Genomic DNA, 14,720 nt, shown 5'->3' with positions numbered 1-14,720 from the left:
TACAAAGTCAAAATTTTCAATCCTTTGGGCTTTGGTTAAAATTATGACTATTTGTTAACGCCTTCATATTTTGTTTTTGTTTGTTTTTGTTTTTAGGGGGTGTAAAAATATGAAACATGTAATTACAAATTTATTAAACAAAAACAGTTTTTGCATGAAATTGTGTATGATTGTAATTTTCCGTGTATTCCCCCTAATTAATATGATTTTCTGTTTTCTTCATAAATTATTCATTTTGCGACATATGGAAACTTTTTTACGGACCATTATTTACCCAGCACCGTTTTTGGGTTCATTTCCGTCTTCTACTTTGTATGTTAGTTTTCTAGTAGCAAAGAATGGAACAGGACGCCGTAGTTGAAGCAGAATTTAAAAGGTTCTATATTGCTTAATCCGTATGAATGCCAAGAATAATCAATATTTTTTTATAAGAATTTATGAGTATGAAAAAGCTATTAAATTCAAATGGAATCGTTTATAACGGTCACATGTCGATTCTGTTTATATTACGCAACACCGAATTCTAAAAATAGACTACCAAAACAAACTAGTCCGGTTTCCGGTTTATTGGTGGTTCATCTTCCTGAAAAGAGTGTATTGGTACCAGTTAAGTTTCTGTGACCCAGTGACCAGGTGACCATATTTGTCAAGTTACAGAAGCAATGCTGGGGTTTGTCAGGTCGTTGTTCGATGCTGCATATCATGTAACAGGTCTTGTGTAAGTGATACAGTGATTCAATTGTATTGCATTTTGTATATCAGATACTCAATACCATACAGTCGCAGTGTCATACTGTCCTGGTCTTTTCACACTGACCTAAAAACAGACTACTATTTTCAGCTTAACATACCAAAGTATTTCCTCTGATCTTGCATTCTTCACTTTTCTTTTTTAAATGATGATGTCACATGTTGGGATTGGGTAAGGTCCGAACTACAGGCACAGGAGTTGGAGCATAGCTCCTTTAGTGAGTTGACCCAGCATATCAGTCACCCTATTGATAAGATTTCTAACTCCTGTGCTACAGGCCATACTAAAAATGAGCATTTTTCTCATGGATCTGTGGACCACAATGCTTCTTACAGTAAGATAGCAGGGTATCCATTATTGTCGAATTACCAATATACAAATGTAGTATGACATACGACTATTTTAAAAATTGTTGGATAGAGCAAATGATGGCCCATCAGAATATCAATGTCATCTTTATCCATCCTGGTCGTGATGATGGAAATCTGGTCAAAGGTCAAACACTCATATTTCTTCAAAAACTGGTTTGTTTTTTTCAAATGTGTACATCACATTTATTTTTGTAAAAAATTCAAACATATATATATCAAATAATAGCTAAACATCTAAGGTTTACTTTGGTTTTACAATGTTTAATGATTCCTAGTAATGATAAATGTATAGTGACTTAATCAAGTAGAGGTAGAAAATTTTGACGTTTTATACATCCAAAGTAAAAAGGTAGCCTTGACATTTTTCCACGTTGAATCTTAAAGTCATAAATACTGTAGATCATATATGTTTATGAATTTTTAACATTTTAAAATGGTGCAAATGCTTTTTAGGAAATTGTCACATTTTTGTAGCTGGACTTAGTGACCTGGACAATGAAATCCTTTTTGTTACTTTATATGTGCCATTTCATGAAAAATTATGCCCTATGGTGAAATATTATTCATAACTAAGAAATATGACTAATATTGAAACAAATATTGTGCAGATAGTGTTATTTTAACATTGATGGCTAAAAAAAAGGGGGGTAATTGCAGAAAACAGATGCTTCTCTGCATGCTGAAGGAAACTACTAAAGATATTTGATAAATGACTTGGTCAACATTTTGTAAAGATCTTACCCTGTTTCCTTTAAAAATATTAATAAGGAAAATATTTAAAAGCATTTACATAAAAAAATACTAGTGACCACATTATAGGTTACAGACCACCAATTCAACCAATGAGCATTTGGAACGTACGCAAAAATAGTCCTACGCAGAAATTACCCCTGTTCCTCATAGTGCTGTGAAAAAAGTTCTTATCTTATTTTAAAAATTTAAACAGTTTCTGAAAGGAAAAACATTTCTGTACATTTTATAGGTGCATTTTGCTTCTTGTGATGTGAAGCCTAATCTCCATAATGATTTTTAAATATACCCCTATCTTGTGAAAACACTGGGATTTCCCATGCTATTTATAGACCCTTCACTTCCGGTGACCAGTACTGCACTGCAAGTCTGCTAACCCCACATGCCATTCTGAGGATTGTGAGCTGACATATGTAGAATCATGCTGATATATAGTCATCTGCAGGTTAAAGTTAAGGTAAAGTCCAGAGAAGCCATTGAATATTGTGAAATTAGCATAGAAGCCTATGGGAAGTGGAATTAGTGGTTTTTAGCCTTAAGCTGAAGCCATGGCAAAATGAAAAGTTTCTTGAAATAGCTTTAAACTACTTGAAGATCTTGTTAACTTTGCCATGAGAGGAATACACTACAAAAATCCTTCAAAATATGCATTTTTTTAAGTTATAGGTCCAAATTATGGAAAATTGGTCTTTTTGGCTGATTTTTATGTCCTATCTTTTAAAAAGTGTAGAAAATTTAGTAAAAATATCAAATATTAAACTTTGAGGGCTATATTTACCTAAATATGGTAGTAATAAGCACTTGAAATCAAGTTTTGTGTAGATTTGAGCAAAAATTAGGTTAGAAATGAGGAAAAACTCACTTTCATTACTGCGGTTAAGGCCATATAAGCATTCCCCTATGGCAACATGGAAAATCCATTATTGAGCACTTTTTTTGCTTTAGGTGCCCTTTACTGGTCATGTTTTAATGTGAAAACACTGTATTTACAAATTTAAAGCCAAATATATCACCTTTTGTGAAAATTTAAAGATTTAGGATTTTTGACATGTGATCAAGAAAAAGGGGGAGGCATGTCAGAAATAAATGTTTAAAAATAGACCAATTTCTCAGAAAATGATTACTTTTAAAATTATTTCTTCATTAATATTGTTAAAAAACAAGTTGTGATTGATATTTTTTATTTGAAAAGTCAGAAAAAGTTCTTTGCAAATATTTAATGCATTTCAGTATGGTAGAATATTTTCACTTTTTTGCTCGCACAACTTGGTTACCCTATATTTAAAAATCAAATATTTAAAAAAGTGCTGGTCACATTTCACTGAAACTTTGCAAATGCATTCAGTATGTGTGTAGGAAGATACCTGTATAGTTATTTATTTTTTCTAAGACAAAAAGTGACTCTTTAGGTTACAGACCACCAATTCAACCAATGAGCATTTGGAACGTACGCAAAAATAGTCCTACGCAGAAATTACCCCTGTTCCTCATAGTGCTGTGAAAAAAGTTCTTATCTTATTTTAAAAATTTAAACAGTTTCTGAAAGGAAAAACATTTCTGTACATTTTATAGGTGCATTTTGCTTCTTGTGATGTGAAGCCTAATCTCCATAATGATTTTTAAATATACCCCTATCTTGTGAAAACACTGGGATTTCCCATGCTATTTATAGACCCTTCACTTCCGGTGACCAGTACTGCACTGCAAGTCTGCTAACCCCACATGCCATTCTGAGGATTGTGAGCTGACATATGTAGAATCATGCTGATATATAGTCATCTGCAGGTTAAAGTTAAGGTAAAGTCCAGAGAAGCCATTGAATATTGTGAAATTAGCATAGAAGCCTATGGGAAGTGGAATTAGTGGTTTTTAGCCTATATTCGAAGCACATCTGTGCTGCCTTGAAAAAGAGGCATTAAATGTAGCAACTTGAATGAGATTAATGTTTTAATAGATAGATGTAACAAAATCAACTAGTTTTACTGTAATTATTATAAAACTTAAGTAATGGATTTGAACAAACTGGTGTGGTAGGTTAAAGCCTGGTTAAAATAAAATTGGTAAATTAACATTTTAAAGAATAATACCAGGTATATACCCACATGGGAGTATAATGTATTCGACTTTAGTCGTCAGTGTGACCGTCATTTGTGTAATAAGATGTTGCCTGGAAAGCGCCTTAATTTGTTGAAGGATATCCTCAATTGCCACAATTTGTTGAATAGTTAGTAGCAGTAAAAGTTTGGTTGTCTGGGTAACTTGGTAAGTATATGACTGATGATTTCCAGTTTAATACATGCACATTTTGTATATCTAAAAGGGATGGAATAGTTGCAGGTACATTGTACATGTATTAAAATCAGTCGGTGGTTTTTCAGAGTTCAGTCCTTGGTTAGATTGCATTTCTCACTAATATTTACATAAGTCTTTATTAATAAATTGGGTGTTCTTTTTGGTATATGAGCATCACTTTTTCTAAAGATGGCGTATTTGCACCTATGGCTAGAACTAGGGTTCTGTAATATTTCTCCTCAATTATTTCTTAGTTTACCTGTATGTATGTCTGTTCCACCATGAATAATAAAACAAAGTACAATGTATTAGTATGTTAACCAGTCCATTTTTAGTTTTAAGCAAGGCGTATTTCAGCCGGACAGGTTATCAAATAAGTTAGCAACAAAGATGTTATTTTCAACTTCTAAGCTCAATTGACAATTTGTACAGAAAACTGTCTTTACTGTCAAAATTTCATGTAACAAGCCCCTACACTTAATCTGAAAAGAAATTTATATAGGATACATTGGCTTAGAAACAAAATTTCTGCTTGCCCACCTCTATTTTTACCAGCATAGGCTTTTAGTCCCAAATTAGAAGACTGCAGACAATCTATAAAAGGAACTGTCCCGCTGGCATAATATGTTTTAAATCACATTTTCCTGTTCATGTACAAGGCCATGTACTTTTAATCAAGTCCATTCCTGGCTTTGTAATTCATGCAACTAAATATAGGATAATAAGAATAAAGTCAGTTTTTAGTGACAAATCAATATTAACAAATGCACTAATGAAACTAAACAGAGCATTGCACTTTATTTTACATGAAGTCAGTTACTAATTGTATTACATGCACATAGAAACATGTGTTGTAATGTTTGGACAGTGTGAACCCCCAGTCAAATACGGACATATAGTAATCAGTGAAATCACAAGTAGTAAATCGGACATACTCATGTATCTTTTAAACAGTTTAACTATTTATTTTGAATTTTACAACACATGTCAACTGAATCATGATTTTTGTCATTAGTCATAACTATAATGAATTTCCATGCTATTATTCAAAATTGGGTAAAATTTGGGTGTTTTTACCCTTGTTAGTAAGTTATTGTAAAGACTGATATACCTATAGTTTAGGAATTATTTTCTCAATTTGGTGTTATTACATTGTATTAAGATAATAGAGTTTCTAAATCTAATGCAGTCCTTCCAATTACATGTAAGAAATCTTTTGTTTTCTGAAACTCTTATTCAAAAGTCCCTGTTGTAGAACTGCATTATGGATACCCTCTGAAAACCTGAACATTTAGAAAATGTGACCATAACAGATTATGATGACATACAATGTACAAAATTTAAATCAAGAGATATTTTTCTTTCAAATGAGACTAAAAACAGTTATGTGTCATACTATTAATAGTATTAACCCAAATTTGAAAACTAGAAGTCTTTTTAAATGCCCACTACTATGATGACTTAACAGTTGATTTCTACCTGGTTTGATTGGTATTTTCCTGTATGATATCATATTTAAAAAAAAAATGTTTATTGATGTACAGATTGTTCTTTCATGACAACGCCAGTCGAGTGTTTATTGCAGCATACATGTACATGTATGCAAATGTTGATTCTTTTGTATTGTATCTGGGTCAAAAACAATTATGTATTTCTTCCATGAAGTCTAATAAAATAATACATTATTTCTGGTTCAAAATATGTGTCTTCAACTGTTAACAATAAAAAAAAAATCATTTGCATTTGATGCAAAATTCAGCTTATATGTACTTTTGACGATGTGTAGAATGTCAACAAAATAGAGATTATGAAGACATCATGTAAAAATGGTTAAAACTTTAATAAAAATGAAATTGTAAAACTTTGAATGTCTTCCCTTATAATTCTTGTGAGAAAGTATTATCAAATAGAATATACTCTAATTTTTATGTGTGCTATTTTAGATTTAGCTGGTTCTCTCCCAGTACATGGATTACTTGGGTTCCTTCATCAATGATGCACCTAGCTCAAGCAGAAACAACCCTGTTGAACAGTAAGTTATCAAAGTTCTAAATAGCTGCATATTTGCACTTTTTACAAAATAAAACGAGTAATAAATTTATGGTATTATGGTTTTCCTTGTGGTGATGTTTTCATCGTCTCGGGGCTAGGGTGGTCTGCCCACAGAACAGCTGGGATGTGTGCCCCAGGTGGTGGAATTGGGGTATTCCTGGCATCTTACATGCAGGGGTCATCAGACCATAATACGAAAAAACTGACTACAAACCATAGTAGTGCCACATGTTGGGAAATGTGCCACGTTCCTGGCATGTTAAAGAACCTTGCTGTAGTATTCATTTGGAGTAGAAACCCTTGCGCTCCACCTAAAGAGGGTGAATTGCCCGACCCTACCCACCTCTCCCAATTTCCAGCAATCTGAACTCATCATCCCTTCTGTGTTGGCACTACTTGATCACCATGTTGCTAAGTACTAATCAAAATTCAAAGTGGCGATGTCATTTATCATCCAGTTTGCCATTTTGGCAAAAGCAGAAGTCGGGAAAATTACTAATGTAATATTAAAAAAACACAAATGTTGGATCAGTTATGATTCAAGTAGTTGATTAGGAATTCTGTTTTATTTCTCATATGGGCTGTCTGAATAGCGGAGGAATTTAAGCACATAGACTATTTGTTCTGAATTGATTCTTTTATTATTCACACATGCTTCCATTTCGGATTTGATCTAGTTTGAAGGCTTCCCATTGAAAACTTTCAACTCGAGGTGCCTTTAATGTTTGGATTCAGAAAAGATATAGACCTGGGTTTAAAGCGATGTTTGAAAGGAAATCAGTTACATGTAAATGTAAAACAGTCGAAAATGAGATGGCTACAGCAGCAGAAGTAGTTACTTCGAATGAAAATGTGGGTGAGCAAGGCAGAGGTCTTGAAACTATTGAGAAAAGTGGGGACGAAAATTATAATAAAGAACAAGATGTATCAATTAAAAACAAAATAAAAAGGTTGAAGGATTTTATATTTAAAGTGCTTGAAAAATAAAAGTTCAGTTAATTGTTGATGTCAAGTAAAATTTTTTGTCAAAACTTAAATTGATGGTTTTCTTTTTAGCCCTTAAACATATCACACAATTTGAAAGCTAAAATGTAGATCTTCCAGTACATACATGTAACAGTTGATACTGTTATTACCAGTGTAATTTCTAAGAGGTATTTAGTGGTTAATGATTTTCATATATTGATTTAGATTAAATTAGCCACAGTGGCTAACAGAAATTTTCATGTAGTGCTAACACAACCCAATAATCATTGTGTCCCGTCCCATTTTTCATTTCTTTATCGTTCCATGATAGTTTTATCACCCATTTCATGTTCATTGCCTGAATTTTGCTGAAATATTCCTGCTTGAATGTTAAACACATGTAAAAGATAATATCGTCCCACAGCCCGATTTATTTTTAGTTGTTGATGTATGAGAATCTACAAATAACTTGATGTGGCCTTAATGTATATATCCAAGTTAAAATTAGTTTGTTAAGGGTAAACACAAATAATACACAATTTTTTTATCAACAAAATATATTGATATATAACACATCTACATTAATATTATATTCCGTATGCTGATATACATTGTAACTTAACAGTTTACAAGTAATTACATATCTGAAACTCATTTGACATCATTAATGTACATTTACAATGTATGTCTTTTTTTGAAGAATTCATCAAGTTACCATTCCAAACAAAATTTGTTAATCTACCGAAGAAAGGCAACAGATTATGGACTATAACTGTGAACAAGGACCACCAGAATCTCCCTCTAGTCATGGTTCATGGCATGGGAGGAGGAATTGGACTCTGGACCAGAAACATTGACAATTTAGCTTCTCATAGATCTGTATATGCTTTTGATCTGCTGGGATTTGGACGAAGTTCTCGACCAAAGTTTAGCAACTTACCTGAAAAAGCAGAAGAAGAATTTGTAGAGTCTATAGAAGAATGGAGAAAAGAAATGAAAATAGACAAATTTATTTTACTTGGGCATAGTCTTGGTGCTTATATTTCTTCTTCATATACAATAAAGTATCCAGATCGAGTGCAGCATTTGGTGTTGGCTGATCCCTGGGGATTCCCAGACAAACCACCTGACATGGTGGATAAGGTACCACGATGGATCAGAATTATTGGCACTTTAACATCTCGATTTAATCCCCTGGCAGTATTAAGGGCTGCTGGACCTTGGGGTTAGTATTAGTTCAAGACATTTCAAGGCATTAACAAGATGGAGCTACAATGTTTCACAAATATGTTTTTACTTCCTGTGTGAAACAAGTGAAGAATTCAATAATTGATTCATTTTTTGGTTTAACTAATAAATACTGGAGTAGATAAAACATGTAAAACAATATTCTTTCTATTATCTTGTCAAAATTTCATGACTGTTTGATGTATGATTTATTAAAAGTTGTCAACTAGCTAATAGGCTCTGCTGTACATTACAGGAAGTGAAAAATTTCACAGGCTTGAGCACTACTCATTAAAAATTAGCAGAGCTTTTCGGGTGTGCTCCTGCAAAAAAGGTATATTATACCCTTTGTGCAACAGATTTTTATTATATAATATACTGGTTTGTATTACAGAATGTTTTTTACTGTGTATGCATACCTGACTTGGAACCAATGCACTACAATATGTTTGGTATATATACTTGTCTATTTATAACTGGCTGAATCGGTAAACTTTAAAATTAGTTACAAGTACACATTTATTTCAGGGCCAGGTTTAGTAAAAAGATTCCGTCCAGATTTACAGAGAAAATTTGGTGAATCAGAAGATGATGATACTATATTTGATTATATCTATCACTGTAATGCACAGACACCTAGGTAATTGTCTATTCCAGATAAGACGGTAATGCACAGACACCCAGGTAATTGTCTATTCCAGATAAGACGGTAATGCACAGACACCCAGGTAATTGTCTTTACCAGATAGGATGCTCTGGTAGATATTTAATCTCTCTTTTTGTTGAGTATACACGTAATACTCTCCTGGATATAATCGCACATGTACAATTTAAACAGAACTTATTCAAAATTCAACAGGGGTTTATTTTCATGTTTAAACAATAGATATTACAACTTAAGCATTTATAACCTTTGACTTTTCATCGGGGATGTTTTTCATAGTATTATTTAATACATAATGAAAAAAGAAATTATAAATTCCTCAAAGAAACCATTTAAAAAATACTGAATTTTTTGTGATTATGTTTGACTGTTTGGACAATTTCTCTGATTCTCTTGAAAAGGTGGATGTTTAAAATGCACACAGGAAAGGTATAATGAGATATGATATGCTCATCATCTCAACATTACACATTTCAGTTTAGATGAAAACATATTTTAAAAATATATAATCTTTCTTACGATTTTATTCTTTGTGAACTTGAACATCATTGTTTCATGTACCTTACCAGCAGACAATTTCTATAACTTTTACCACTTTGAGGAATTTATCATTGAACAGTGTGTCATTATGAAATAATACTAGATCCAGCATAATCAGTTCCTCTGATTGCTATTGTAGTGTTTAATGAATTTTAAGCATGTTGTCTGACTGTAAATGTAATTAATAGTACCAGCCTACCTGACTTAAAATGAAGTAGTGGTATTTTGTGTCCCAATCTCCACATTTTGCCTTGTAGGTTGGTATTATTTGTTTACTGGTACTTGCATACATGTACCTAATGTATTCAAAGTATAGAACTTGGAACATTTTTTAGATAATATGATATATGTATGTCAAATTAAAATTATTAAAAAACTTGATGATATGCAGTAAAGATCTTAATAAACATTCACAACAAATGATGTGATATTACAGAAAGGTAGTAAGCTGCATTGACGATAAACATTTCTTCTTGTATATGTATACATGTATAAAGAATAAAGTTAAAAATAAAGCATGTGTCTTCCAAATATTATATGTCATGTTTTGTTTGTTTGTTTGTTTTTTATTTTTATAGTGGAGAAACGGCTTTTAAGACCATGAATACAAGTTTTGGCTGGGCCAAGCGACCTATGATGCACAGAATAACTGACATAAAACAAGATTTGCCAATGACCTTTATATATGGTTCAAGGTCATGGGTAGATAGTAATACAGGTTTCCATGCCAGTTATCTACGCCATGAAAGTTATGTGAACGTTCAGGTATGTTGTATACAGTCAAACCTGTATTAAGCAGTCACCTCTGGGGAATACTCAAAGCAACCTTTATAGAGAGGTGACCTTTGGAATGTGGTTTCAAATCGTGATGTAGAAAGACTTTGATGTCAGCATATAATCCCATATTCCATTAGATTGTACTACCACTGATTGTCATAATGTTATATGTATTTATCTTTAATTTTCAGAGGTAGATTTATGTATTTAAAAATATTTTCATTCAAAATGTCACTCAGATAAAAATATATGACAGTAAAAAATAAAGTATTTCCTCATTTCCTGTTGTATGTTGTTTTCACCGTGTACATTATTTTCAATGTCCTCTATAATTTATGCTTTTCTATTGGCCATTTTAGTAATTTGTGTTTTTCTGACAATAATTTCTTTACAACGGCGCGGGCACCTTTTCCACTATTTTATTTTTTAATTGCCTCATTTCTTTCCATTTTCCGTTTCTGAGAAATTTCGTCACAACTCAAACTTTCATAATTAAACTGAAGACTGACGTTTTTACAACCAGTGAGTAAATTTCACACCTTTACTATCAAATCTTTAATTTTGTTTTTATTGCAATACCGATTTAATCCCTTCTGTAACCTAATTATCTATATTTACAAATTCTAAATATAATTAAATCATGTGACATGGAACTGTTATCGGGTCAAACGATAAACAGAATGTTTACAAAATGGTGAGTTAAAATAAATAGAGAAAACAGTTTGGCGGGTTTTGATATGCCCGTTAAGTGAAGGTGACTGTTGATTTGAGGTGACCGGCAGAACAGGTTTGACTGTAGTTAGGTAATGAGTTAAACCAATACTTCTGCAGGTCTGACATCAGATTTGTATTGGTAGTATCACATCAAGCCTGATTGGATAAGATGCTTATGCTTTGGCTTGTTGATATAATTTCCTACCCAACAAACAATCATTATTTAGTTATTAACTCTTTTTTCTATTCAGGTTGTGAGAAGTGCAGGCCACCATGTTTATGCTGACCAGCCAGAACCTTTCAATATACTAGTCCAAAGAATCTGTGATGCAGCGGACAATGGGACTGTTCCTCCAAAGAGACCTAACCGTCAAAGTTCAACACGAGACTCTACCACCAAAAATTCAACTGTGTCATTAAATGATCAAATAAATAGTCAGTTGTGATACATGTAGTTTATAGGCTGTGCATGACTGAAGTTATATTTATAGGAGCTATTTATATGTCTACTTTATAAGTGTTTTTGCACTTTTTAGCTCACCTTGCTGAATGCCATGTGAGCTTTTGCTATCTTTTGGTGTCTGTCGTCGTTGTTGTTGCTAACAATTTTTCAAACCTCTTCTTCAGACACTACTTGATCAATTGGAATTAAACTTGGTATGAATGTACCTTGGGGTATCCTGCATAGAACTGATTTGGGGATTTTTGATCTGTCGAAAAACATGGCCGTTGTTACTAAAAATAGAACATAGGGTCAGACAGTAGTTTTTTACATATATCTCCAAAGTTGGTAGGTTTAGCAAAATTATTTCTATTGCTGAAATGACCTTTATTACAAGGTCTTTGAAAGTCGGCAGGGATCAAATTGTCAGGTGACAAAAGTTATTGCCCTTATTTATTTTTTTTTTTTACATTTTTCAGCCAATATCTAGAAAACTATAATAGGTAGAAAGAAACTTTCAATTGCTGAAATGATCCTTATGATAGTCCTACCGAAGTCGCCTTGAGTCAAAATTGTTGGACAACTCCTTGTTAAATTTATTGCCCATGAAAGACAAACTTTAACTAGGTGAGCGATTTAGGCTCCTGGAAGCCTCTTGTTTTCTTTTTTGTCTTATTCCACATATTTATTATGTGTTAAATTGATTGCAGTTAATGATATCACAATAACTTAATTGTTCTGTCAGTTCTTTAGGTAGATTTTACATCTGTTTTGTTCAACACCACTGGATATTATCTGATAGTAGTTCTTTATCAACATTATAGCAATATCTGATGGGCTGGTACCACATTCATTACATAACCAGGTAGGCTTTTGAGTTATTTAAAAGGCTGTCTAATAATTAGAGCGATTTAAAGTCACCTTAATATCCACACATGGTAGATGTAGCTGTCTACTGTGAAGGTGTACCAGTCAATTTAAAAAGCAGGAAGTTGAACATTTCTTTGAAAGTTTGGTCTTTAATTCCTGTCTTTTGCTTTTTAATTTAAGAGGGAGAAATATAATTGTATTCATTTAGAGCTTGTATCTGGACGTTATGTCCAAATATTTTATTGCAAGTATTTTTGTGGTACCTACTCTCAAAATTTCATTGATTATAATTAACCAAATGGAAAAAATGGCTGCAAATGATATATTAATACAGGTATAATAACAGAGGGATGCAGTTCTTAATGAATAAAACGTAAAAAATGAAACATGCCATTTTTTCTTATGCTTGAAAAGCTTTGTCAGAGTTTATGGTATGAACACCCTTCCATACAGGCATAATTGTCCTAAAAAGGCCATATTTTTTTTTTTTTTAGTTTAGACCTCTTGAAAACAAGAACAGATAACTGTGTGGTAAAAGGGCATATTAGGGGTTTACAAGTATATACTGGGTAAAAGTTATACAACAATCTCACATAAAGATGTCAAGGGTTCTTGCCCCAGTAAGGTAAAAAGACAGGTTATTTCTGTGCTCTTAGTTTATTTGTAAAATTCTGTGTATCCATTTGATCTGAATGGCATCTAAGTCTTTTCAAGGAGTTAGTGCCTGTTACTGCTATTTGTCTAGCTTCTGGGGCCTTTATATTGATGCGAGTTACTTGGCTACCTGGAGCCTCTACATTGATGTGAGTTATTTAGACTTCTTGGAGTATCTTTGTCAATGTGAGGTTTTTGGGCTTCTTGAAGCCTCTATATTATGTGAATAATTGCTCCCTCCCCTGTAGCCTCTATATTGATGAGAATTATTTTGGACACATGGAGTCTCTAGATTAATTTGAGTTATTTTGGCTCCTGTTGCCTTTAGTTTCACTATCAATAGATTTTTTTTAAAGTCTTAACATAAGCTGCCAAAATTTTAGTTTTTTATATATTGTATGTCTGTTAAAGGGTTGATAAGAATACTTCTGTACATAGTTCATAGTTGATTGATGCTGACTTTGTTTCCTACGTTAAGCTGGATAAGTTACTCTTTGCTGCATAAAAAGGTCATAATAAAACAAAATCATCAGCTTAATATCTACTCATTGTTTTCCTGTCTTGCATTTTTTCAAAGCCTGCCCTCAAACTTACATTTTAGTGGTATTAACATACCTACCATTTCTCTTTTGCTTTTTTATTTTCCAATATTTTGAAAAGAATTGGATTTGGTAATAAAAAAGTTACATTTTGAATATAAACACTTCTGGGAAATAGAAAAAATGGATTTATTAAGTGTAAAATTACAAATCATAAGAGTTTTACTTGAGGTATATACAAATGTACCCTGACCTTGTTAAAATAAATTTTCCGTAAAGTCATGTAACAGTATTTATCTATAATACATGGTAATGATTTATAAATGGTAAGGTTTTTTTTATTTTTTAAAGCTTTTTTTAATATTGGTATATATGACTTGTTATCTTATGTGATTTGAATTGTTGATTTTAACCATGACTGTTACAATTTGTATGAAAAAAATAAATTGATACATATGTACTTGTTATTATCATACCAGCTTTATAATGTTATAATGTTTTTTCCCTGTCAGTTCATCACATTTTCTTGGTGCCTGAATAATGTATCCATTTTTGAAAGATTTCATTCAAATTTTATTGAATTGTTAGTAGCAATAACAGCTTGGATGGGATTGATTTGCACAGAAATCAGTCGAGGGAAATGGACTACTTTTTTGGGGATGGGGACTAAATCACTACTTTGATAGGGCTCCCATTTATTGACATATTTTCTTCAAATATTGATGTATGGTTGGTAGCAATAAAATTTTTGATGAAAGTGATTTTCACAGAAATCAGTAAAGAGAGGCATAGTTAAATTTAATTATACTCCATGGAATGAAGTTGCCGAGGGTATATTTTTTTTACTTGTCTGGGGGTCTGTCCATTCTTCCATCATCACTACCTTGTGAGCTCAACTCTTTTGAAAATGATTGATGGAGTGCAAAAGTGAAGATGTGTATACTATACTGCCACTTTGATTTGACAAACTTTGTTGTAATTATGTGACAAAAATAAAAACACACATTTTAAAGATGAAATAAAGGTTTTATGCAATGGCTCACTGGGGGCCTTGAGCGACCCCCCCCCCCAAGACCCCTCGCCGTAATTTTGCGTACAAATAAAACAGGCC

At 32.5% G+C, this 14,720-nt stretch overlaps 1 protein-coding gene across 2 annotated transcripts; it reads left to right on the top strand.

Moving 5' to 3' along the window:
- The first annotated feature begins 230 nt into the window (after positions 1–230).
- On the top strand, positions 231–14,069 carry LOC148615799 ((Lyso)-N-acylphosphatidylethanolamine lipase-like). 2 transcript variants are annotated; one of them, XM_088582396.1, is made up of 6 exons: positions 231–376; positions 6,108–6,196; positions 7,883–8,407; positions 8,938–9,049; positions 10,192–10,378; positions 11,356–14,069. In XM_088582396.1, the coding sequence occupies exons 1-6, from the start codon at positions 339–341 to the stop codon at positions 11,548–11,550; spliced, it is 1,146 nt and encodes a 381-aa protein (XP_088438522.1). In that variant the 5' UTR covers positions 231–338; the 3' UTR covers positions 11,551–14,069. The 2 variants fall into 2 exon arrangements, with proteins under 2 accessions (XP_088438522.1, XP_088438521.1); XM_088582395.1 differs by lacking the exon at positions 231–376 and adding an exon at positions 552–718.
- Positions 14,070–14,720: the final 651 nt, after the last annotated feature.

This window comes from Perna viridis, chromosome 5 (genome assembly GCF_037379345.1).
Source record: "Perna viridis isolate PV_CMFRI_1.1 ecotype Kerala chromosome 5, ASM3737934v1, whole genome shotgun sequence".
Lineage (NCBI taxonomy): Eukaryota > Metazoa > Mollusca > Bivalvia > Mytilida > Mytilidae > Perna > Perna viridis.
The sequence above is the reverse complement of the archived record's forward strand: the minus strand, read 5'-3'. Positions and strand labels throughout refer to the sequence as shown.

What these genes read in the sequence shown, in the direction of transcription:
- LOC148615799 (XM_088582395.1), top strand. Translation starts at nt 663, where the DNA reads ATGCTGGGGTTTGTCAGGTCGTTGTTCGATGCTGCATATCATGTAACA. An exon ending in AGAAACAACCCTGTTGAACA is followed by an intron (nt 6,197 to 7,882) that starts GTAAGTTATCAA and finishes CTTTTTTTGAAG; the next exon opens with AATTCATCAAGTTACCATTC. An exon ending in AAAGTTATGTGAACGTTCAG is followed by an intron (nt 10,379 to 11,355) that starts GTATGTTGTATA and finishes TTTTCTATTCAG; the next exon opens with GTTGTGAGAAGTGCAGGCCA.